Raw genomic sequence first — 24,106 nt, 5'->3', positions numbered from 1 at the left:
AGACAAATGAAAATTGACAGACATAATGTAATAATCTGGACTTCGCTGCGAAAAATTGAGAGATATTACGAGATCGGGAGGTAGATGAGGAAATACCCCAAAAATCGGGAGGTTTTTCTCCCGGCTTGAGAGTTGACAGGTATGAACTGTCCGGGCTTGTGGAATTTCAGTCAGGGCTTGAGTTTATTTATGTCACCAGCCCGGGGCCTGTGCCTAAAAAAAATTCTTTTAGCACTGACCAGTACAGTACATAAACTATTATATCAGACAGCAGATTCAACTTTTGAATGTGTAACCCAAATGTGGTCTCCTCCTGTCCGCCTCGCTCGCCTTGTTCATGTTTGTATTCGAGGGGCAGGGTCCAGTTTTTATGTACAAATTTAATGCCACAATCAGCGACCTAGTATAAAAAATCATAAAAAATCAAATACACAAATGAGGTCAAAAAGGTCCATATTTTTAGATACCTATATTAAAACAAAGCATAAGAATAGTATTCACTTGACCAGAGAAGTCAATGGCAGTTCATAGCAGAAGAGGTTTATGCACCCCAACCCCTATTTTATACCTGCATTTTTCACATCCAAATACCATTTTTGACAGCATGTAGTGCTCACAGTGCAAACGCAAGCCCTTTCCCTGGATGAAAATTTTGAAAAACATTGTCTACTAAATAGTTTGATGCAATTCAGAATAGCTGTCATCCAAGCCGTTTTTGAGATACTCGGCTTGCCTTGAACCCACGTGTCTACTGCTATGGGAGGCTAGCTCTTCTTCCTAGCCAACTATTGGTATTTCACTATCAACATACTGCAGAGCAACTATGGAAGGTGTACATGCCTGACATCAATTTCAAGAACAACACAAGCCCAAAACACCTAGTTCACAAATATATCCATATCTATAAATAGTAAACAATAATAGCTGAAAAAGTCACACCATAGCCTTAAGTTAAGAAATTTGCCAGGGGCCAATTTACGAAACTGGACCCTGCCACCTTATGTTTGTATTCGAGGACTGCCTAGTATTGCGTCACGGGACCACGTGATCTGTCGTCTCATCAAAACTCGGAAAAACTATGCAATTTACGGAATCGTGGTATCTTCCACGCAATATAATCACTACCCGCTTACGATATTTAATTTATAAATATTACAGTCGAATTAAAATATGTAGAGAATTACATATATAAAAGGAAAAGTTTGATTTCAAGTCTCCTTTAAAGTACCAACGTCCTCAAACATTCCACTGATTTAATTCCATGCTAAATTATATATATCAATTGCAAATTGCTATGTGTTACAATGACATCTGTAAATTTCACTCTGTTATGGGTTACAATGACGTGTAAAATTCACAGTTACATCACACTTACAAGCAAATTCAATCTATATTTCATTTATGCGTACATGTGAGGCTAATTTTCGATAATTATCTGATATGAAGTACGTTTAATTATCTTTAGACGGGCATTTAGAATGAAGGACTCATAATGCCCGAAGATATAAACTTCGGCGGATTAATAAAGAAAGAATAGGTGAAACAAATTATATGCAAAACAGGCAAATAAGTCATTTCATGGTATTTATTTAAGGAATGTTTAGAATGTTCTTCCTATCAGCAGTATCGACATCAACTGTGCTTTCGATATGGAACGATTGATAGCCATCGTTTTACATGTATTCGTGTAAGATGACTCAAGTCATGTGATAGGATTGACTGCAAGAAGCCCCTATTACATGACATCGTGCTGTTTGTCAGAAGCATTGTACGTAAGGGGCAATGTAAATGAAATACGTAACGCTCGTTGGGTCTTGCTTTGTCTTCATTTAATACGATATGTACAATACAGTAACTCAATACTGTCTCAATGTCGTTATCTATTGCGCGTGAAATACAATATCAAATCGTCTATTTTAGTTCATATTAATACCTTTTCCGCAAAACAGATTGTACATACACATTTAAATGACAGGTTTCGTTAGTACCTTGAACCGTTTTACGTACTGCGCGTGATATTTACATATGCCACAGCCACCCAATTAAGCCTATTTACATGTCCAATACCCCTTATTGACCAGATGTCTTCAGTGTCAACTAGGGTCTAGCAGCATATATATGAAGTTAAGCCCAAAATACGAGTGGAATAGCGGTTAAAGTAAGGAAGAAAAGAGAAAGGTATAAAGAGACATTCAAATAGTTTGATAACACCAGTTACCGATGGCAAATAGTTAAAATAAGTATGGAGACGTGACGCCAAACTGAGCTATCTCTCTCTCTCTCTCTCTCTCTCTCTCTCCAATTTCCAATTTCAAGAACGAAATAAAAATGTACGTCTACATTATTTAGTTCCTGTGTGCCAAGCAGCTGATATGCATAAGTTAAAATAGTGGAAGTCAACTGCTGGCTGCATTTCGCTATCTCCGAGTACAATTTGAGTGGGGGAACTTGCGGTGTAACGCCTGTATATAAACACTACATTTTTGATAACGTTGCTAGTCTTTAATAAAAACATTGGCTACACAACGAACAGTCCCTGATAAAACTTTCAGGCCAGAGACCACTTCTTATTTAGCCCTAGATATTTATAAATTGGTCAAGACGTTAAATAATAGTTCGTTCAATTACTATATCCTAGGGTTGTAAGAGGCAGAAATCGATATCATCTTGAACTATTACTTTCAAAAGAAGCAATGAGCGGTCCTGGCCGCCTCTATGACCACTCCCTTTCGTCTTATATTTTTAGATCTACGTCTGTAGATATATTTCAAAGAAGTTCGTCAAACCTGTCTTGACACCAGTGGTATGTTAACGATAGACTAATAGTATCCAAGCTAGTTCCTTTGGACAACTCGGATCATGGTGCAGAGAGCTGTGAATGTAACCAGCTGCGATATCATTATCTTCACGCGTTGCGTGTTAATATTCAGCAAGAGTGCAGTACGGTTTACCATACATTTCAAACATACTGGAGGATGGGTGACTGATTCTTACATACCAATGTCATCTGTAAAGATGGAAATGTCGACAGCCATTCATTACAGGGAATGTAAAGTGACGTGAATACCTTGTGGTATAAGTACATTTTATAATCCACAGTCGCGTAACATGTAAATGTAGCCAAATAATAATTCAGTAATATTCACTCGTGTTACTGCTGTTTGAATGATGGCCAGTGTATTTTGATATTACTCAATTCTCAATGCATTCTGTTTTCAAGAACAGTTATAGTATGTGGCTACGTGATATATTACAGTATAGTAATTACCAGTCTGATAGATTACATTATAGTAATTAACTACCTAATATATTACGTACTGATATTATAGGGTGACCTACATAAGACACTAGGCTTGCAGTATTTGAAGCATGGCGTGGAAATTGTTTAGTTGTTGGCATTTATAGGGATCTGCTAGTATATCGACCATGTTTTTCTTCTACACAGAGCCAAGATGAAGATGAACAATTCGAAGCTATATAGAATAGTATTAGTTTTCGCGGACTATAGTAACGAGATTGCCAGGGCCTGATGTGTCACTCTGCAGTGCCATCGTCTCTGATTCCTTGAATATTTTGGACAGGCGATTGATTTGAACGGAATTTGTACCTTTCTACAAGCAGAATTTATGAAACAAGATGGCGTATTGGTCCAAATGTTTCAAGCCCATGTTCAGACTCCTCAGGACACGGACAATGATTCTATTTCTTTTCGTTCTATCGCTGTATATTTTCTACTCACTATTGATGCCACAAAACGGTATGTATATCAATCTTACCTTATTGCATGTTTCTCATAAGTGATGCAGACTACATTTTAAATTGATCCATCCATCCATCCATCCATCCATTATGCGAAAGAAACGTGGATATTTTTTATATTTGTCACAGGCTCTGATAAAGAATAAATGTTGGCATATATGCTTTTGAAGATCGAAAACGTCAGAATTGTGGACGACACTGTCAGGCTGCTCTTTAATATCCAATGCACATTTGGATTCGACTTACAGCCAGCACCAACTCTGTCAGGCAGATGATAGATATATCGATATATAAATAGATAAATAGATAGATATATGCATACATAGATGGAGAGAGAGAGAGAGAGAGAGAGAGAGAGAGTAGAAAATGGTACTGTTAATCAGCTTAGCTATTCGGTATTAGCTGCCAACATCAGCTATGATCAAATATCTTTCCATAACAGTACCTTAAACCTCTATTTAAAAATCTCTTCTTTCCTCTAAAGGAGTACTTAAATGCCTTGACTAAACTTATATCCTCTCGCCTCGTCCCAGATAAACAAAGGAAGTGCATTATGTTTATTATTAGACATGATGGTAATACCAAAGTAGTGAGATACAGAGCGAACTCTCTCTCTCTCTCTCTCTCTCTCTCTCTCTCTCTCTCAATTGAGATAGACAAGGTGAGTTTGACAGGTTTATTTTCAGGTATGATATAATTGTAGTGACACGCACAGAGTGAACGGTATCGTTAGATTAACAAATGGAACTGGATAAGTAATAGAAGAAAAGTTACAATCAGACACGACAATAGAAGCAAAATATTCATCGCATGAAGCACATGATTTGATAAACTCTCTCTCTCTCTCTCTCTCTCTCATGAGACAAAGAGAGCTTGACAGGTTTAATATCAGTGAGGTTACAGTAGGGATTTTTGCGTTATATATATATATATATATATATATATATATATATATATATATATATATATATATATATATAGCCACACATACACACACATATGTGTGTGTGTGTGTGTGTGTTTTCTGCAAGCGAGAATATGTGAGCGCATTTAATTTGCAAGCACACTTTATCGGTATGTGGCGAACATCATGTTCAGAACTTTTATCCACAAATTTGGCCTAGTTCTTCATGCCTACATTCACCAAAATAAGAAAGTAATTTGCGTGGTGTGAAAGAAGTTTGCCCAAGCAAGTTAACCTGATCAAGTGACACTTTCTATCTTTGACCAATATATTGGGTCTAAGCGAAGTTCAAGTTACGTTGAGACACTATGTTGTATATAGGAAGTTTACATTACAACTGGAATGCTATGGAATGTAGGCGAATTCTACATTAAGTATGAGATACTTTAGAGTCTGTTGGAATTTATTATTACTTTTGGGGTGCTGTGTAGTTTAAGTGAATTTAGTACTATGAGCAGTGTACGTGAATGTATTCCTATGGTTGGACACTGCGGAGTCCCCGATAATTCACTATGGCCTTAGGGATACCTTGGAGAGTATAGTAATCAACATTACGTTTGAGACACTATGGATTCTACGGGAATTTAACATTACGTTTCCGATACTATGCAGTATATGGGAATACACTACCTTTGAGACACTATGGAATCTGTAGAAGTTTAATGTTAATGTTTGCGACACTATACAGTATATACGATTTAGACATTACCTTTGGCAAAGTTTTACATTTATGTCAATTTAATATTATGCTTGGGACACTGTGGAATATGTGGGAATGTGATATGACGTTTGGGACACTATACGTTCCAATAAGAATTTAGCATTACCTTTAGGTCAGTATGGGAATTTAACATTACGCTTGGATCAGTACTGACTTTTGTGTCGGTATGGGGGTTTGTAGAGAATTTAACAATTATGTTTTGGTCGATGTTTTGTTCATTGGGTATGTAACATTTCATTTTGATTGGTATAGGGTTTAATAGGAATACAACATTTTGGCGTCCTTGGGGCACATCAGAATATTAAAATTATGTTAGGGTTGGCATGGGGTCAGATCGGAATTTAAAGTTTAATGAGACTATTAGCATTACGTTTGGGTTAGTATGAAGTATATTTGGAATTTACATTAGGTTTGGGTCTTTATGGTGTCTAACGTGAAATTAACATTACCTTTAATCTCGTTTAGGATCTGATGGTGATTTGACATCACCTTTCCTTTGATCCACTAATACCGCGTTCGATAAGGTAACATTACCTTTGGTAAATATGGTCCCTTTGGTAATTTAGAAATTCGGTCGTGAATGCTAAATGAGCGCGAAGCTCATTGAAATTTTAACATGACAAATATGAGTATAACGTATATGGGAGTTAAAATTACGTACTTGCATAGCCCTTTGTGTGAATCGTTGCATGATATATAAATGACGAACCCACATTTATGTAATTCAATACACATCCATATAGAAAACACCCATTTACAAACTGACAGTAATGTTCGTTGTCTGATTACCGTCAAGGCATTTATTAATCTCTGTAGTTATACCGTATTCATATTTTGTAAGATATATGCATAGTTTGTCGACTTACAACAATGCACTCATTGTCCTTTTTAATGTAGGGTATTGATATTTCCCTCTGTTTGTGATTTGGATCTTTAACGTAGCATTAACAATTTTTTAGCCATTTCGCTACGATATCCACAGTGTGGCAGTTAAAGTGATGACTAGCACTGGGACACCATGCAGCATACATGTATCATCATGTACCACCCAGTCATATTATCCTGACACCAGGCAGACTAGTCCTAACATTAACCTCTGAGCGCCAAGCGAGGCAGCTGCTAGTACCATTTTCAAAAGTCTTTTATATGACTCGGTCGGGGATCGAACCCACGACCTCCTGCATCAGAAGCGGACGCTGTAACCACTTAGGCCACATTCATATTACTTTTGTAAACGATAATACATGTCGTTGTCGTTGTCGGCTTGTCTAAAAGACGATCGCTGAAATTTTTGCATTGTTTAGGAAATTTTAAAATTATATTGCGAAATGAAACTAAATTTGAAAAGGGGAGAGAGATGGCGGGAGAGGCACAAAAACAAACAAACCCATATACGTACCAGCAATTTGCAGAGTTTAGTATCGATATTATATTACTCAATATATAAATGTGCAAATATACGTACGGTGTGTGTAATAAAAGAAGAAAACAGGTTTTCGTTGATGTATTTTCCTCATCTGCGTATGATTTTCATTTACACAGCAAACGACAGCAATATTGTTATTTCAAAATTATGATAGTTTATACAGGTGTGTTGGAAGAATTATTTTGTCTGTAGTTTGAAATGGTTAAATTGGTCTAGCACTTTATCTTTCATCTACTCTTAAATGTCGATTATGAAAAGACTATATAAAAGCTATAGATGCTGGCCATGTGTTGTTCAAGACATTGTTACGGGACGAGATATGAATAAGATTAGAGCATGTTTGCCGATTCGCCATATTTTGTCATATTACAAGCCAGGGGTCCTTACTTGACCGAGCGGTGTCAAACCCTGGCGCGATTCCCGCTAGAAGTCATAAGTTTAACCCAAATTTCCAAAGACTTCCATACAACTTCAGTTGTAAATTAGAAAGCCACACGTGTCCATTCTACACACATTTTTTACTGCAAGACCACAGATCTCACAGCCTGACAAATATATGGTTTCTCATTGTTAGGTGTCCGTACCGCCAGCAGTTCACCCCGTTGAAACTATGCAACTGTCAATTAACAGAGGGAACTATTTAACTACGCCACCTTAGGCCAGTCAAACTATGGTTTCCAGGCACTTACCACCAGTACAACTGATTCACCTTTGCCACCATGGCGACATAAACGGTATATGCAGAGTCCCTTCTTATTGATTCCATTGTGTAATTTACCGGTTTCCTACCGTAAATACTGTCGCTGCAGTCACACCATCAATGTACACCACTAGAGTTTAAGTTAGAAGGGACTTTATTATTCCATGGACACTCGTTCAGTTTGGACCTGAATTCACTACTAGTGAACCATGGCATCGTGGAAACTCATTAACACTTTACTCCGTGACGTTTGCTTCTAGTAAATGGCCAATTATTTCGGGCAAAGGAATATATATATATATATATATATATATATATATATATATATATATATATATATATATATAGACGTATCATTTGTTCACATGTGATAATTATCCCTGACAAGATAAAAAAGACAACCTTCCAAACAGACTGCTTATTAATTGTCATTGAATTATATTCATCCTTTTCAGGCAATTTATGGCCGCTATATTTGATCTGGTGCGGGATTCATCTTGGTCACCACACCTTTTGTTCTGCATCGCTTAAATGCTTTTAAAACGTACTACCAATTGCCTGTCTGCTCTTAAAAGTGGAAAGCATTGTCCTGTTTAGTTCAGAACAGACGAAATAGTGCAGTTGATTCGTGCAACGAAAATCTTATCTAAAACATGTCTGAATTTGGTAGCGGAGGTGACTTACCTCCTGCAGATGCAAAACAAATGCCGCAGCCACGTTCACTCGTTTCTGTCATTGATAGAGGAAATTATTGACAATACCTACCCCACCACCCACCCCCGACAGATTAGCAAGGTGGCTATAGCCCGTTCGGTTGAGAATCTATCCCTTTGCCAATTCTGCACTATTTTGTTCTTCATGTGGCATGGTCGATAAATGACTACATATGTTGGCATAAAAGGCGACATTCTAAAATTGTTTCCCATGTATACTTGGAGTTCTTTACAAATTATTTAATAGCCAAGTTTGCGTGAAGTTTCTCTGTTGGCTATCTATTTGGATCGAGTTTGATTGTCTATACTCCCAGTATTATTTATTTATTTATTTATTTATTTATTTATTTATTTATTTATTTATTTATTATTATTATTATTATTATTATTATTATTATTATTATTGAAATCATAACCAATAAAAAATGTTTGGTTTGAATATGTTAAACAATTCTTTTGTCTGCATCTTTTGTCGAGTGTTCAGGTGACATGTTTACAACACCACAAATTGCATCTTCCTAAAGGGATTGAACGAAAGGGGAGAATTATAACCAGACAATATTTCCCAAGTTAATAGATACAGAAAATGTGACTTATATGATCTTTTAAATTTGACAGCAATAACACAAGAATAATATTTGGCATTTGGCTCCTTATATCTGACACGTTTGTACCTCGCGAAATAATTTATATCAATTTTATCACGAGAATAAGACTCGACCAATGCCAAAAATATAAACATGACGCATAACATTGATGAAACCGCTGCAAATCATATTAAACTATTTACTCATAATCTGTACGCGTTTTTCTGATTTTTGCTGGAAATTAGAGCGAGTCTTCGTTCCTCTTGCAACAAAAATTGTGACTGAGAAATATTTGAGGGTGATTGTCTTGCTTAACCAGCGGGCATAGATACCGGTTGAATTACGTCGCTGATGCTCATTGTTTAATCTCATTTGAGCTATGTGTTCATACCTAAAATGTACTGTCCGTATTTCGGTGACGTGTTAGTGGCAGATTCTCTGAAAAGGACATTGAGATTTGTAAGTTCAAAACGTCGTCTCCCTGATCAGTCAAATGCAGGTCTTGGGTTTGGTTTGAATTCATTTGAAACGAGCAACATAACAAGCTGAAGACGGGTCGCTAAGGTTATCTTGTCAATTCTGCAAATCCGAAGCGCAGATAACACGATTGTATGAATGAAAAGCTACCTATTTTGTCTGTCCCAAGCACTGTGTCTAATCCCATGCTTGATTTATGGACCATAGTATGCGTCTGAATGAATTGGCGTGATCTGTGTAAATGGGCGCTTTCAAAATGACCTATTTTGTTTAAGGTACAAGGTTAAGAAAATGCTTTCAAAAAGTCAAAATAGCGGTATTTTAGGAAATTCACAATAAACATACGATAATCAGCATACCTGCAATGTTTTAAACCGTTCATATATCCAGAGAGAACAAAATGGAACAACAATAAAAAAAAAAAAAAAAAAAAAGGAGCGAGATTTCATTGTGTACATTCACAGTTTATACCGGAAGTAGAATCGAACTAATACTGACATAACCTTATGTTATCATAAATTACTAAATGAACATATTAGCAGTAAAATAATTACGGTTCTGAAAGCCACGAATACAAAAGTCAAATACTGCTTAAACACGTTAAATGGCTTGACAGAAACATTTAACTGCCCAGCTGGTATAAAGCAAGGTTGTATTTCTCACTTATTTCATTTTCATTATTTCTCAGTAATTTAAAAGATACACGTTTCTAACCAGGTTTAGGAGTAACATTAAAGTTTGATAAGTTATATGTCCTGTTGTATGTGCATGACTTGACTGATAGGTTGATTATGTCTTTTAAAAATCCTGACATATGTGTCAAACAAAACGTTTGCGTTACAGTAAGCAAAAACACTTTATAATTTGAAGACCAAACTCAATCGTTTTGGTTAACGATGTGCGAAAAGTCTTTTCCAAATATTAAATACTAGAAACACAAGTCTGAAATATAGGTCAGAATTTGTGTTGCTTTTACAAAGTAATTGACACAGAAACTCTACTTTTGTGATTTTGTAAACTTTTTATTGATTTAACAAAACACGCTCCAAAATGATTTTATCTATAATTAGTTAGGTAGAATACCAATGCAAGTAGTACGATATAGTGTAGTTCTTACGTACTTGTTCAAATTATTAAAGATAATTGATTCTCAAAACAAAGTTATGACCTACGGTTGACACGGTGAGCGCTGGGTAAATAAAATTAAGAATTTCCTGTTTACATACGGAATGGGAGACGTTTGGATAATGAAGGGCCGGGTGATAAAAACATCGTTTTTATTATATTTAAACAACGTTGTAATGATATTTTGCTGCTAGAACTAAATAGAGAGCTAAACTCAATGGATAGATTACGATTCCAGATAAAAGATCAGAAATTATTCGAATTGTCAATGCATTAAAAACTATCTTAACTCTTTGCACATTGTTTTCGTACTATGCATGTTCAGAAATGCAACGTTTCCTATAATGCTAAATATAAGTAGATAAATATGTAAGTTGGTTTTAAAATATCCACTTTTTTTAAAGACTATTTCCCTTTTTATACATTCGCACGTTCATTGCAATGCAAACCACATAAAGTTATGTAACTTCATTCAGAGAGTCAGTAACAATACTAAAATCCTACATAACTGTGTTTCTTATCAATGAAAATACATACAAGTTTGAGTTAACCTTTGTAGCACCGTGTTTTTCATTCTTGTCTATTGTCTTGACCAGTGGTCTATATCACAATGAGAATGCAGATCATTATTTATTTTATACATTTATTTGTTTTATTTATTTACAGAGATTACAATTCAATTAGCTAAGTGCTATATCATGTTGTAGGAGAATCTCAGAGACTACATCTGTATACTAATGATCTGTAAAGCTAGGATACTGACAAAATGGTCTGCACATCGTGTCCCACTCACAATATATGGAGCTTTCAATATATATTAAATTGTTCTAATTTAAATCTAGGATTATTTCCTTTGCTGCTACTACGCTAATGGGAGAAATGATGGGCTTGTCCTGACCTGAGCATAACCGAATATAGATATACCGCAAGATAGAGGACTAGAGTTTCATGTTTGCTTGCGCGAATTTATATAAAGTAATTTAAGCCCAGTGTTATCAAAGCGTATCAAAACTAGAATTGATTCTTTGTCTGAAGAAAAAAAAAATCGTTGATCATGCTGGTCAGAGTCAAATCATCGGACACTTATCTAGTTTTTATCTACAAGTACTTCTACTTCCGTTATTTCTGCGCGGTTCATGCTACAGTTGGCTGTTGAGAATGATAACCCCACGAGATTGAAAGACATACTGCTACCTTTCATCTCTCCTCTCTTTTCCCGTCTGACCGATATCACATCTCCTCCTAAACAGGTTGTTCGAAACTCACGAATCGTTGATGTTATTATCAAGAGTGTCATTCTTGAATACCACACTTCGGGTACCTGGGAGTGGATGAAAGGCTACATGTACGAAAGACCCACACTTTGGTTACCCGTGAGTTTATCAAAGGTCACATAGACGAAACACTCAAATACAATGAAAGTTTTTACAATATTTTCTAAAAATTATATGTAGAAATGTAGTCATAGCTGCACAATGCATCATATTGTTCACGGAAGTTGTATTGTGGCAATTAGGTCACTCTGGGGTGAGGGTGAGTATGGTGGGTGGGTGTGGAGAGATTGGTTAGTAATATGAAGGCAAAAATATGAGAATGTGCGATGATGAGTCATTGCATTGTGCAGGTTTTGACTTTCATGCATCGACTTTTGAAGGCTAATGTAGCATTAACTTTTGTCTGTAGCTACATCAGTCCATCGTGTTACTGTTTACCCTCTAGTTAGGCTTCAGTGGCAGGACATTCGATTCCTATGAATAATTTCTCGTTTGAATATGTTCCCCAATCACATTTCGTTAGGACTATTTGCATGCTACCTCGCGAATCCAGTCATATTCAAAGACGACAATCGTCTTTAGTTGTCCATATCACCGCTTCGGTGGCCTAGTGGTTAGAGCGTCCGCCTCGGAAGCGGGAGGTCGTGGGTTCGAACCCCGGTCGAGTCATACCAGAGACTTACAAAAATGTTACTAACAGCTGCCTCGCATGGCGCTTATTATTAATAGGTTAGTGTTAGGACTGGTCGGCCTAGTGTCAGGATAATGTGACTGGGTGGGACATCATGATACGTGTGTGCGGCATGATGCCTCAGTGCTATACATCACTATAAGCTGCCACACTGCAGACATCGTAGCGATATGACTGAAACATTGTTAAAGCTACGTTAGAAATCATAATCACTCACTCACTCGTCCGTATCAATAGACAAAGTGCAATAACTATTGTCCGTTATCTCCCCTTGTCATAACCAGCTCTTGCTATTTTATAGCTGAGCGAGATACTTAGGTCTCCCTGGACAGTTTATCTGGTGAATTATCATCCAACAATGACCTACTGCAGAAAAATGAGAATAATTTTACACTGAAGATGCAAATAAAAACAAACTAATGGTTTTTGTAGAAAGCATGCATGTGAGATTTTGACTGATGCAATCAGGTTAATTCCTGATGAAATTGGTGGTTTTTATACTGAACCAACACTGCCACCAACCCCTAAATTTTACATTCATTGTTGACAGGAAATAGCTATTTTGAATATTTTCCTGTGACAAGGCAGCTAAAAGCTGATGCGTGAATAAAATTCACTAGTACTATAACAAATTAGCATACTTTTCATCACTCAGCCATCTAGATTTTTAGATATTTACCTCTGTAGCAGACACGTAAATGCGTAAGCCAAGTCGGCTGCTCAATAGCAGCACAAGTTACGCATTTAATCTCCAATGCTTATCTAACTGTGACAGGCAGTCACCAACAAGCCAACCCATTTCCAACCCTAACTCAAAGTAAATCGAAACCACATTACAGATTTAGCTTATGTGTGAATTTATAAATGCTAGTCTTGTGATAATTAGGTTCATGCCTTCTACCTTAAAAATTGGGGGATGGGGGTCAAAGTACGAAACTATCCAGTGAGACCTAAGGTCTAACTGGACAGTTTATTTGGTGAATTTTCATCCGACAATGACCTATTGCAGAAAAATGAGAATAATTTTACACTGAAGATACAAATAGAAATAAACTAATGATTTTTGTTGAAACCATGCATGTGAGATTTTGACTGCGGCAATCAGGTTAATTCCTTATACAACTGGTGGCTTTTTGACTGAACCAACACAGCCACCAACCACTCTTTTTAATTTTGATAGCAAAGAGCTATTTTGAATATTTTCCTGTGACAAGGCAAGTACAAGAATCAATATGTACCTTATACATGAATCAAGTTAACTAGTACTATAACAAATTAGCATACTTTTCATCACCCTTCAACCGTCTCGATTTTAAGATATTTACCTCTGTAGCAGACATACGTAAATAAGTAAGCCACTGGGGCTGTTCATTTGCAGCCCAAGTTACGCATTTGATCTCCAGTGCTAGTCTAATTGTGACAGACAGTCCCCAAACAAGTCAGCCCATTTTCAAGCCTAACTCAAAATAAATCTAAACCACATTATAGATTTAGCTTATGTGTGAATTTATAAATGCTAGGCTTGTGATAATTAGGTTCATGCCTTAGGGAGGTGTCAAAATATGAAACTATCCAGTGAGACCTAACTAACGCGGATGCTCGCACTGCAGTTCTTGAGATAGTGTTTAAGTAATGTGATTGGGTAAGTATTCTAGGAGAAACATAATTTATTTAAAAATGTACTTTCTCCTTCGAATAATTTCCCCAATCGGATCACGTTAGGTCAGTGGTTCCCAAACGTTTTCGGGCAACCCTTTTTGTCCCCTTGGTTACCATCGGTGCTCCCTACCTTACCCCGTAAGAAGCATTATTCACCATTAGCACCCCCTCGGTAATTCCCACCCCACGGGGGGTGGGGGGGGGGTGCGTTCCTGTCCATTTTGTGAACCACTGCGTTACGCTAACATTCTTACGTAATGTGATTGGGTAATTATTCTCAAAGAAACACACTTTACTTAAAACTTTGCTTCCTCCATTGTTCTTAATCAAAGAATGAAGCGCAGAATCTTCAAAAATGTACATCTTTAACGTTTATAGTGTTAATCAAGTACGAAGTCTTTGGAATAAAAACTATGCAAAATGTTCCAGGAACAATACATGGTTGAGAACTATCCTTGTCTTTGTAGCAATTCCCGAGAAAATAAAGAATGCGCTGAATTGTTGTATAATATCGTGAACGAAATGCAGCAAAATCAATAAATATGTATCACACAGGCTGTCAATGTGTAGCCTGTAAAATTGGCTCTCTATACAAGTTCGATATTCTTTGAATTATTTTAAACCATTTACCACAAAGACTAACTCAAATGTCATTCGTAAATAAAGGCATCTTTATTAAACAACTGTAACAAAAATCAATAGAAATGTAAAATACACACGGTCTATTTTTGGTTTATATTTAGAATCAAAGTATGTACATTATGTAGTCGCATATAAGTACAAACTCAGATCTGCCTTTGCATAATGACGTGCCAAATGTGTGTCTATTCAGTGTTTTATTTGTAGTCAGTAGTACAGACAACATGAACCTCGTCCTATCGAGACAGTATGCGATGACAGGTCAGGATCTGTGTTGTTTGGACTCGACTTTAAAGCGAGTAATGAGACTGTTTGTATCGGACTGACAGAAGTTGTGGATTGCTTCAGCATTGGTCTTTTTTTTTCACCGCGATGCTGTGTTTAATTAGTGTTACAATTTACGCTGCCAAGGACTGTTACAAACAAATGTCCTTCTTTTTATTGCATTACATAATGCCATCCTTTAGTATTGCATTTCATAATGACATCCATTCTTAGCATTGCATTACATAATGACATCCCTTTATATTATTGCATTACATAATGATATTCCTTTATATTACTGCATTGCATAATGATATCCCCTCATATTACTGCATTACATCATGACACCATGTTTCACTGCATAATGAAATCCCTTCTTATTATTGAGTTACAATGTGACTTCCTATCTTATTGGATTACATAATGACTAACATTCTTACTTTTGTATTACATCATGACATCACTTCTTTTTTTGTGCATTATGTCGTGACTTTCCTTCTTATTATTACATTGCATAATGACTTCCCTTATTATTATTACATTGCATAATGACTTCCCTTATTATTATACATTATAATATATCTTTAACATGGATAAATTATCTGAGACCTCTTAAATAATTACACTATTTATACTCTGCTAATATGTATATACCTTACTTGTAAAATCATGTAATTATAGAATTCTGGGTGTTAATTTATTATAGACAACTTTTTAAATCAATTTGAATTTTTTTTTTTAATATGACAAAAATGTTGTAAAATTTTAATCTTAGTGCGCATAGTAATGTAGGAAGTATACGTCATGAACGAATTCTTCAATGTTTTCTCATTTTAAAACATACGAAAAACCCGGTGGTGGGAAATGGCCGTTGCCTATTCTCCGCGTTTTCTTTGCTGAAGAATAGACTCGATGCGCAATGCCGTATGTTGTAAGAGACGAATAATATACGCAACCTTTCTCAACGTTATGTGGCCCGTGATGATGATTTACTGAGAAGGTCTTGGACTCTTTTATAAAGGTCCTTAATGTTAAAAATCGGAGTATATATGTTTAAGATGTTACCCTTGTTTGGTTTTATTTTCGTGTGTCTGCCTTTTGGTGGATGCTAAATTTACTTAGTAATGTATAGCAGGATTGTGCTGACGTGCCTTGATGCATGCATATTAAGAGACAGGCTGTTTGCTTAACAATATTCATTATTATTCGTAAAGGAGACCATAATATTATCAAGAAATGTTACATTTTGGGACTGAATACCAGGCAATCGTGCTTACACAGCGTCCTTTCAAATTAAGCATATTCATTGCATCGTAATGTAATATAATTTTGATTAGCATTAATATTATTGTGTTATGGAAAATACAAATGACCAGTCCTAGTACGCACAACCCTTTCAATGCTGAGCGTTTAGCGAGGCAGCTGTTAGTACGTTTTTTATCAGTCTTTGGGTGATGCGGCCCTGGTTCGAACCCGCGAGCTCGCGCATTCGTGGCGGACGCTCTAACCACTATGCCACCATAGCAGTCCCGTATGTATGTATGTATGTATGTATGTATGTATGTATGTATGTATGTATGTATGTGTGTGTGTGTGTGTGTGTGTGTGTGTGTGTGTGTGGGTGGATGGATGGGTAGATGCATGCATGCATATGTATGTATGTATGTATGTATGTATGTATGTATGTATGGGTATGCGTGTGTGGGTGGGTGGATGGGTGGGGGGATGGATGGGTGGGTGGATGCATGCATGAATGCATGCATGCATGCATGTATGTATGTATGTATGTATGTATGTATGTATGTATGTATGTGTGTGTGTGTGTGTGTTTGTGTTTTTGTGTGTGTGCGTGTGTGTGTGTGTGTGTGTGTATGCATGAATGTGTTGATGCGTCTTATAGATTAATGGTCGTACGCACGTTTGTATGCTAACAATAAATCTTCCCTTCCCCCGAAAACGGCAATACGATAACTTGGTAAATCAACGTCTAATCCCATACCGTGGATAAGGATGAAAATACGCATGAAATGTAAAACTATGTGTTCAATTTGAAATGTATTCTTTCTTTAGTTGTTGATTTGGTTTTGTTATGATTACCATTTTTACCACAGCTCTACATCAATAAAACTTCAGCTCAAATAGGCATAAATACGTGCATGATCCAAAAACTACTTTCAAGACAGCACGATATTGATAATGGAAGTGTTCATGACGATGTAGGTAGTTACTGTACTTATGTGACCTATATATGTCAAATTTTATTTTTCCCGTTATGCTTTGCTAGTGGAAAAGCAATAAAAGTCGTACGTGTCACTGTTAGTCAAATCCATTGAAGATGACATGAAAATGACAAATAAACCCCCAAAAATGGCTTAACTAGATGTTAACAGTGACATTACAGTCAACGGCAATATAAGACGAATAAGCAATGACTGACAACGCTGACAAGCACCATGCAATTGTTTCCAGTGCTTATTCATAATCTTAGTCCAAGTGCTCTTTATGATAAACCCATGCGTTGTAGATTCCGTTAACATTAAAACAATTGATCACACGTGGTTTTCAAACTAGTGCATGTAACGCATTTGAAGTTTAACTTATAACAATTTGTTTCAATATTAATAGTGTGGTTGCGTTCAATGATGCGGACGAAGACTGTTCGCACCATTTCAATGTTGCATATAAACTAGCTCATTAATTACTTAAAAAGAAGTCGAGGTGCCAATTTCAGTGAAATCAACTTAGATATGGACATCATTTGCAATGTTTTAAAAGATTGAATAAAAGCACATTAGTCATTACCAGTTAGCTATTCTAGGTGTCGCTAAAATTAAGCTAACTACCTACTGCAGTTCCCAACCTCATCTTCTACAGATATTGTTTACACTGGCTTGCTTTTACTACACAAGTCGAGGTAGATATGAAAATTGTCTTTAAAAATTAACCTCAGCCAAAGTCTTTGGTATTATTTGCATCTTATATTAGATTTGAGTTTGTTCTGAACATAGCTTGAGATCAATGGGTTGAGCAAAATTTACCTTTATAGCTATGTGTGTATCTATGTAACTACTCCCATCAGTGATTTTGTTTCCTTCCTTACCTCTTTCGTGCAATGTTATTTACATCTCTATTATCGAACATGCTTATCTAAACATTCTGGTTATATCTTGGGATAAAATGTGACTTAACAAGAAGGTAGCTATGCACAGGTGAGTAACATATAATGAGTAATATAACAAATGATCAATTGGATCTCAGAAGAAGAACAAAACCCACCAAAACAACAGAGCGCTCATTCCTCCAGTTAGAGACACCAAAGCACAATGCGACGTGAGCCAAATATAACTTTATTAAGAGGAGTTTCTTTTGATTACAGCTTTGCTGCCGTTACTAAAGAAAGATGACACGGGAAATGACCTGTTACTAAATCTGGGGGCGGAAAATCTGCCAACATGGAAAAATCTGGAGTTAATACAGAACAATAGCAAAATAAAGGTGATTTGTTTTAAATATTCTCTAAGAGAAAGAAGAACAAAACTTATTTGGCACAAAATTTGAATACCGGAAGTATGCTGATTCTGAATGTTTATTGTAGAATTAGACGCAAACCTTTGACTGAAGATAATTGACACACTTTCTTGCAATGTTTCAAACTATGTAGGGCCTAATGCTGGTATATCCACTTGTAGTTTCCGATTTAATACATAGGATACTCTCAACTGGAATTTTAAAGACATGTTTTAATCACAGATAGTATTTTTTCATTAAAATGAAGTATATACTTCCCAATTAACAGTTATCCGTATGTATGTGTGTGTGTGTGTGTATATATATATATATATATATATATATATATATATATATATATATATATATAATGCAGTAACTATTATTAACTGTTATACGGTATATATTATGATAAAAGAAATATATATTTTACTATTACGGAATTGTCCAATTAAGAAGTTTGCCTGTCCTGTTTTTAGTTTTAAATATATGCTATGCTAACTCTATGATCATTGAGATAATTTGATAGAATACATTTACACGTATTTCAGCTTTTGAGATGAACGCAACCCGAATACAGTGAAGACAGGCAATATATTATATATCTTTAGTTTTGATTTTCTCATGAAGACATAATAGCAGTAAAAAACAAAAAAAAACAAAAAAAAAACCACAAAAAAACCCCACAAAAAAATCGTTTACTTATTGTGTCTTCTTTCTGAACTTATTTATTAAACACCTTGTATTGCTTTCGTTCACGTGACGTGGTTGGACGCCAAGGTACGGGTATCTACAGAACACTGTTAAAAGGAGATTGAACAAACTTGACTGTTCGAATTTAGCTAGTTTTAGTTTCACATTTTTATTTTTTGGGATCAGGGGTGTGGTGATAAGGGGAGGGGTTGGTTGGTTGGTTTGACCAGTTTCTTTTACGGCACAATACCAAAATAATAATTCAGTGTCAAGTAAAACGCCTTGCCCAGAGACACATCACTGGTCGATCTGTAGTAACCTGACAGAAGGAATATAATTAACTAATATCGAGACAAATATATATGAAGTTATAAAAAATATATTTCAAATGAACGTTCCATTTCTGATTTGAATAAACTCGAGATCTTCCAAATTAATCTTGCCCATTGTCAAAAACACATAATCTGACAGTTTATTGCACGTCATTATGTACTTAATATAGCATATATTGGGAGTCAGAATCATTAGCAATGGTCTGAATCTGTTTCAGAATTTTCCTCATTTTATTGCTTCCAGATTACACTAAGATCCGGACTAGATGCAGGAGGGTATGCGCAGTCTGTCTGCCAAAACCTGACAGGGAATTTGAGCTACAAAGGGAATTTTCCCTTACCGCAAATGCACTACAGTTCTAGGTATAGACTTCTATACTGTCCGGTGGGAAAAGTCGGATCTACTTTCTGGCGGCGAGTTTTCTACATTTTATACGGTAACGCCTCGCAGATTTACAATCATCCATTAGAAGTTCCGATTGTCGACGCTCTTACTCAAAAGTATGAACGATTGCCGAGATTAGTGAGGATGTCAAGTCAGGTTAGGATGTTTCTGAACAATTCTTTCAAATTTATGTTTGCAAGAAATCCTTTCAGTAGGATTTTGTCAGCGTATGTAGACAAGGTGTATTCCCCAAATCCAGTATATTGGAAGAACTTTGGTATCCCATCGATTCGCAACAGCCGTCATAATGCATCCAAGCACAGTTTGACATGCGGTCATGATGCTACCTTCCCAGAATTCCTTCGCTACGTCATTAAAAGTGAGTCGACACTTAGAAACCGTGATAGTCATTTCAAAAGCATGTCCAGTTTGTGCAAACCGTGCTCAGTTCACTACAATTTCATTGGGAAGATGGAAACTTTCGAAAGAGATGCCATAGTTTTATTTCACAAACTTGGAATGAATTCCTTTGTACAAGCTATGAGCGACAAATTTTACAGCATGTCGGTTTATGACGCCATTGTAGACAGCATTAATGGACCATATCACTGGAAAATAAACATTGACCGCTGCATTCCATTTGAACAGTCACAAAGAAGGACCTGGCGCAAGCTTCAGCTAAAAGGTATTATAGCTATGAGCCAGGGTTATCCATTTAAAGAAGACGAAGTTTCAAATGAGACATTTATTCACGTGGCATGGAATGCGCATCAAAATTCATCTACGGACGAACTTAAAGCACAGAAGAATAAAGTAGCACAAGAAGCATTCCATAGCGTTCCTTTACGAGATCTAGAACTCTTTAAGAATGTGTTCAAAGATGATTTCACCATCTTTGAATACGATGATACTCCTGAAGAATACTTTAATAGATCTCAAAAAGTGCAGCCAGTTATTCAGTATTTATCATTCAAAAACGTTTAATTACTAGTACATTCTCTTTAGTTCCTTTTATTGTACACATTTTCTAAGTCAAGAGGGAGCCGACAATATATAATGATACATGTTTAAATTTTATATATTTTACGTCGAATATACATCGGTTCTCTAGTCTTTTACAACGTATGCTAATTAGAATTCAGAAGAATTGTTTTTAAAAAGTCATCGAATGAGTCAATATAGGAACACTTAACCAGAAATCACATTTCTGATGTAATATCCGTCAATCTCCCGACATCAGTGGTGAGTTTTCTGTGAAGATTTGGCGTCTTTTTAGCAAAATCTCGCGCGGCTTTGAGCGTCTAGATTTGTTTAAACAGAACCTTGCATCGTTTCGTGAGATCTTCACCAATAAAACTCCGTGCGAGGGACTGGTCATCGAAACTAATCAAAAGGGCACCCATACCCTAGTCTCGTTCAGGTATATTATCCGGTGGCTCCATGACATCTCGGCCGTTCCGAGGTCTGCTTAAATGCATATCTGATCTCTGGAGGCCTTTCCTTAAAGCTCTTTTGAAACAAAACTACCAAGATGTCTGAACATTTTCATTTTCCTAGACATATTCCCTGCAATCTTTCAAACCGAAATTGAATTGAAAACTTTAAGGCACTCCACTGTATATGAAAGAGGCGTGTCTTAAACGTTTCAAGAATTTGCTGCCATATTAAAAGAATCGTGGTTGAACACCAAGTTCTCCAACAAAGGTACCTAGAAGCACTTAGCAATAACTGAGCCAAAGATCTTCACCCTAATATGCCAGTAAAACTGTCTATGTGTACGTCAATCTTGACGTCATCTTGTCCTGACAATTGCACAAGGCATCGCATCAACTATTACCGCCACAACCAATGCTATAATCAGCGACCACTAATATTACTGTCATCATTACTACTACCTCTACTACTCACGATGCTATTAATCCAAAAATACTTAAAGAAGACGAAGAAGATGAAGATAGGGCTGATGATAATGATGATGAAGATGATAATGTCGACTATGACAACTACGTTGTTGATGATGACGATGATATCTACGATTGGAAATATACATTTTCTTTGTTTTTGGACGAATTTAGTTCACTATGTAAACCACGTTTTAAAGCTTTTCGGAGCTCGCGTTTCCAAAATTATCTTAGCTGATGGGGAATATTGTATATATCTGGCCATAAAGGACATGGTGTTTTGATTATCATTAGACTATTCATTAAATCATAGTCCAGCCATGACGCTGGTACACTGTCTTATGTATATTTGATTTAATTTATATTTGATTGAATTTAATTGTTTGTTTCTTAGTTGTTTTTTTCCATTACATGCTATTGTAATGTAATTGTATTTACTGGATTTGATATTTTCCAGTTTTTCAGTTCAGTTTTTCGAAAACCTAATATTAGAACTTTGTATCAAATGCTGACCTAGTTCCTGGCTTTAATTAAGAATCAGTAAACAACTTCTTCTTTTATTTGATTTTATCCATTCTTAGTGTGCGATTTATAGAGTGAAATCAAGGCCATACTGGGAGTACGCGAAGTTAAGCATGTAAAGCTTCTATCTTGTTCTAGAAAATAATCACGTGACCCTCATGCTGGAATAATTTTTGCGTCTTAAATTAGTGTATAACATTTTTCTATAAAGAATTTACTTAGCTGGGCTTTTAAAAACTTAGATGTCAAGGTGTTTGTTTTGCTGTGACCAGTTTGAGTTGAAATTCTATTTTATGGAATTATTAATTCTTTTTCCTGGGAATATTTAAGTGCTCATACAGAATTCTTGGACAAAAACATTTATTGAAATTTTATTCGGAATTTAAAACTGGAATATTATTTTCTGTGGTTCAACAAAGAACTGTTGACACTTCAGTACTATACTGACTACAGTATACGTCATCGTCTTCCATTTTGGATGTTCGTCGGGATTCGAACTCAAATTTATTAGAACATTATATTACTAGGACTTCTAATTTTTAATTTTTGGATAATTCTTGGATTTTTAGGATGTGATTCTTAAAAAAGTTCTTTTCCTCATTTTTACCTTGTTTTTCTAGGGAAATAAATTATAAGTTAAATTTTACAAAGCTTGTTGTCTTCATCTTTTTCTTGTTACTGTTGATGAGAGCCTAAACACGTAACAACTGTTAAGTGGTGTGAATCAATTGTACATGCTTAATAATTAATATTACACTGAACTATTACGTAAACAGGTCAACCTAATACGAATTTTGTGTTTTCAGAGATGCACTGGGTCTTGTAAATGGATGGATAAAGAAAGATTAAAGAATATGCTTGGCATTGAAATCACATATTTCTCGTTTACCACAGCGATAAAAACAAAAGAGGGAGACTTGAATTTTGAAGACAATCAATTACACACATTTTATACTTTCATTCTTGGGTCTGGAGATGTACACTACGATTGTCGGAAATTGGATTTCTTGTGTGCACAATATTTTCATAGAATTTATAGAGTTTTCAAACTTTTGAGTTATTTAAGATTTATGACTGTTGACCTATGTAAAAATCAATACATAAAAAGGAAAGAAAACTTAATCTTGGTTCAAGTCTCAATTTGGTGCATGCAGATACATGCAGAATCAAACACATACAAGCACAAATAAAACGCCAATATTACCCAAAACAAGGACCACAATAATCTTTACCCACCGATCAGGACGTTTCTCTTTAGGCTGTCGTATTTATACACATTTTACGTTGACGTTTGTATGAGTCATTCCAATGAGAAATTCCAACCTAACTGTAAACAAGACTGGGTACAGAATGTTGTGAACTCCAAAAATATGTAAACGTGTTCTTTACAATTTACAACCATGGACAAATGTAGGTTATGTAAACATGTCGTTTCCATTATCTACAACTGACATATATGGACAAACGCTAAGGATACAAATATACATAACACCTCCCATCATAAAGCATTATTTAACATACTTGACAAATAAGCACATGATCCTATAATAATAGAAAGATATCTTATGAATGACACACATTATGTTAATTACACACAATATGCACAAACTGATGCAATATGGTACTAAATTACACATGACAGTTCATCTGCAATCAGATTACATTTTCTGAAGTTGTGTCTAATGCCAATGTTGTATTACTGCAGCATTAAATTCCCACTCAAAACATCTCCGATTTTTTTTTCATGTTGTTAATGAAAGTATGGGG

General features: G+C 35.8%; 1 protein-coding gene and 1 long non-coding RNA gene across 2 annotated transcripts in view; one reads left to right on the top strand and one right to left on the bottom strand.

Moving 5' to 3' along the window:
• LOC149791497 (uncharacterized) overlaps positions 1–3,995 on the bottom strand; it is a 164,207-nt gene extending 160,212 nt beyond the window's left edge. The window contains exon 1 of the long non-coding RNA XR_016423363.1: positions 3,777–3,995. This is a non-coding gene — a long non-coding RNA (uncharacterized LOC149791497). The remainder of the gene's footprint in view (positions 1–3,776) is intronic.
• Positions 2,602–22,983, top strand: LOC149791496 (carbohydrate sulfotransferase 12-like). Its single transcript, XM_089970026.1, has 3 exons — positions 2,602–3,757; positions 18,376–18,494; positions 19,776–22,983. The coding sequence occupies exons 1-3, from the start codon at positions 3,637–3,639 to the stop codon at positions 20,898–20,900; spliced, it is 1,365 nt and encodes a 454-aa protein (XP_089826152.1). The 5' UTR covers positions 2,602–3,636; the 3' UTR covers positions 20,901–22,983.
• The last annotated feature ends 1,123 nt before the right edge of the window (positions 22,984–24,106 follow it).

This window comes from Sinohyriopsis cumingii, chromosome 9 (assembly GCF_028554795.1).
Source record: "Sinohyriopsis cumingii isolate HCF-2022 chromosome 9, ASM2855479v2, whole genome shotgun sequence".
Lineage (NCBI taxonomy): Eukaryota > Metazoa > Mollusca > Bivalvia > Unionida > Unionidae > Sinohyriopsis > Sinohyriopsis cumingii.
This window is presented reverse-complemented; position numbering and strand designations above follow the sequence as displayed.

Coding starts and splice junctions, on each gene's coding strand:
- LOC149791496 (XM_089970026.1), top strand. CDS start 3,637: ATGGCGTATTGGTCCAAATGTTTCAAGCCCATGTTCAGACTCCTCAGG. Junction 3,758..18,375: donor ACTATTGATGCCACAAAACG/GTATGTATATCA, acceptor TTTTGATTACAG/CTTTGCTGCCGTTACTAAAG. Junction 18,495..19,775: donor AGAACAATAGCAAAATAAAG/GTGATTTGTTTT, acceptor TATTGCTTCCAG/ATTACACTAAGATCCGGACT.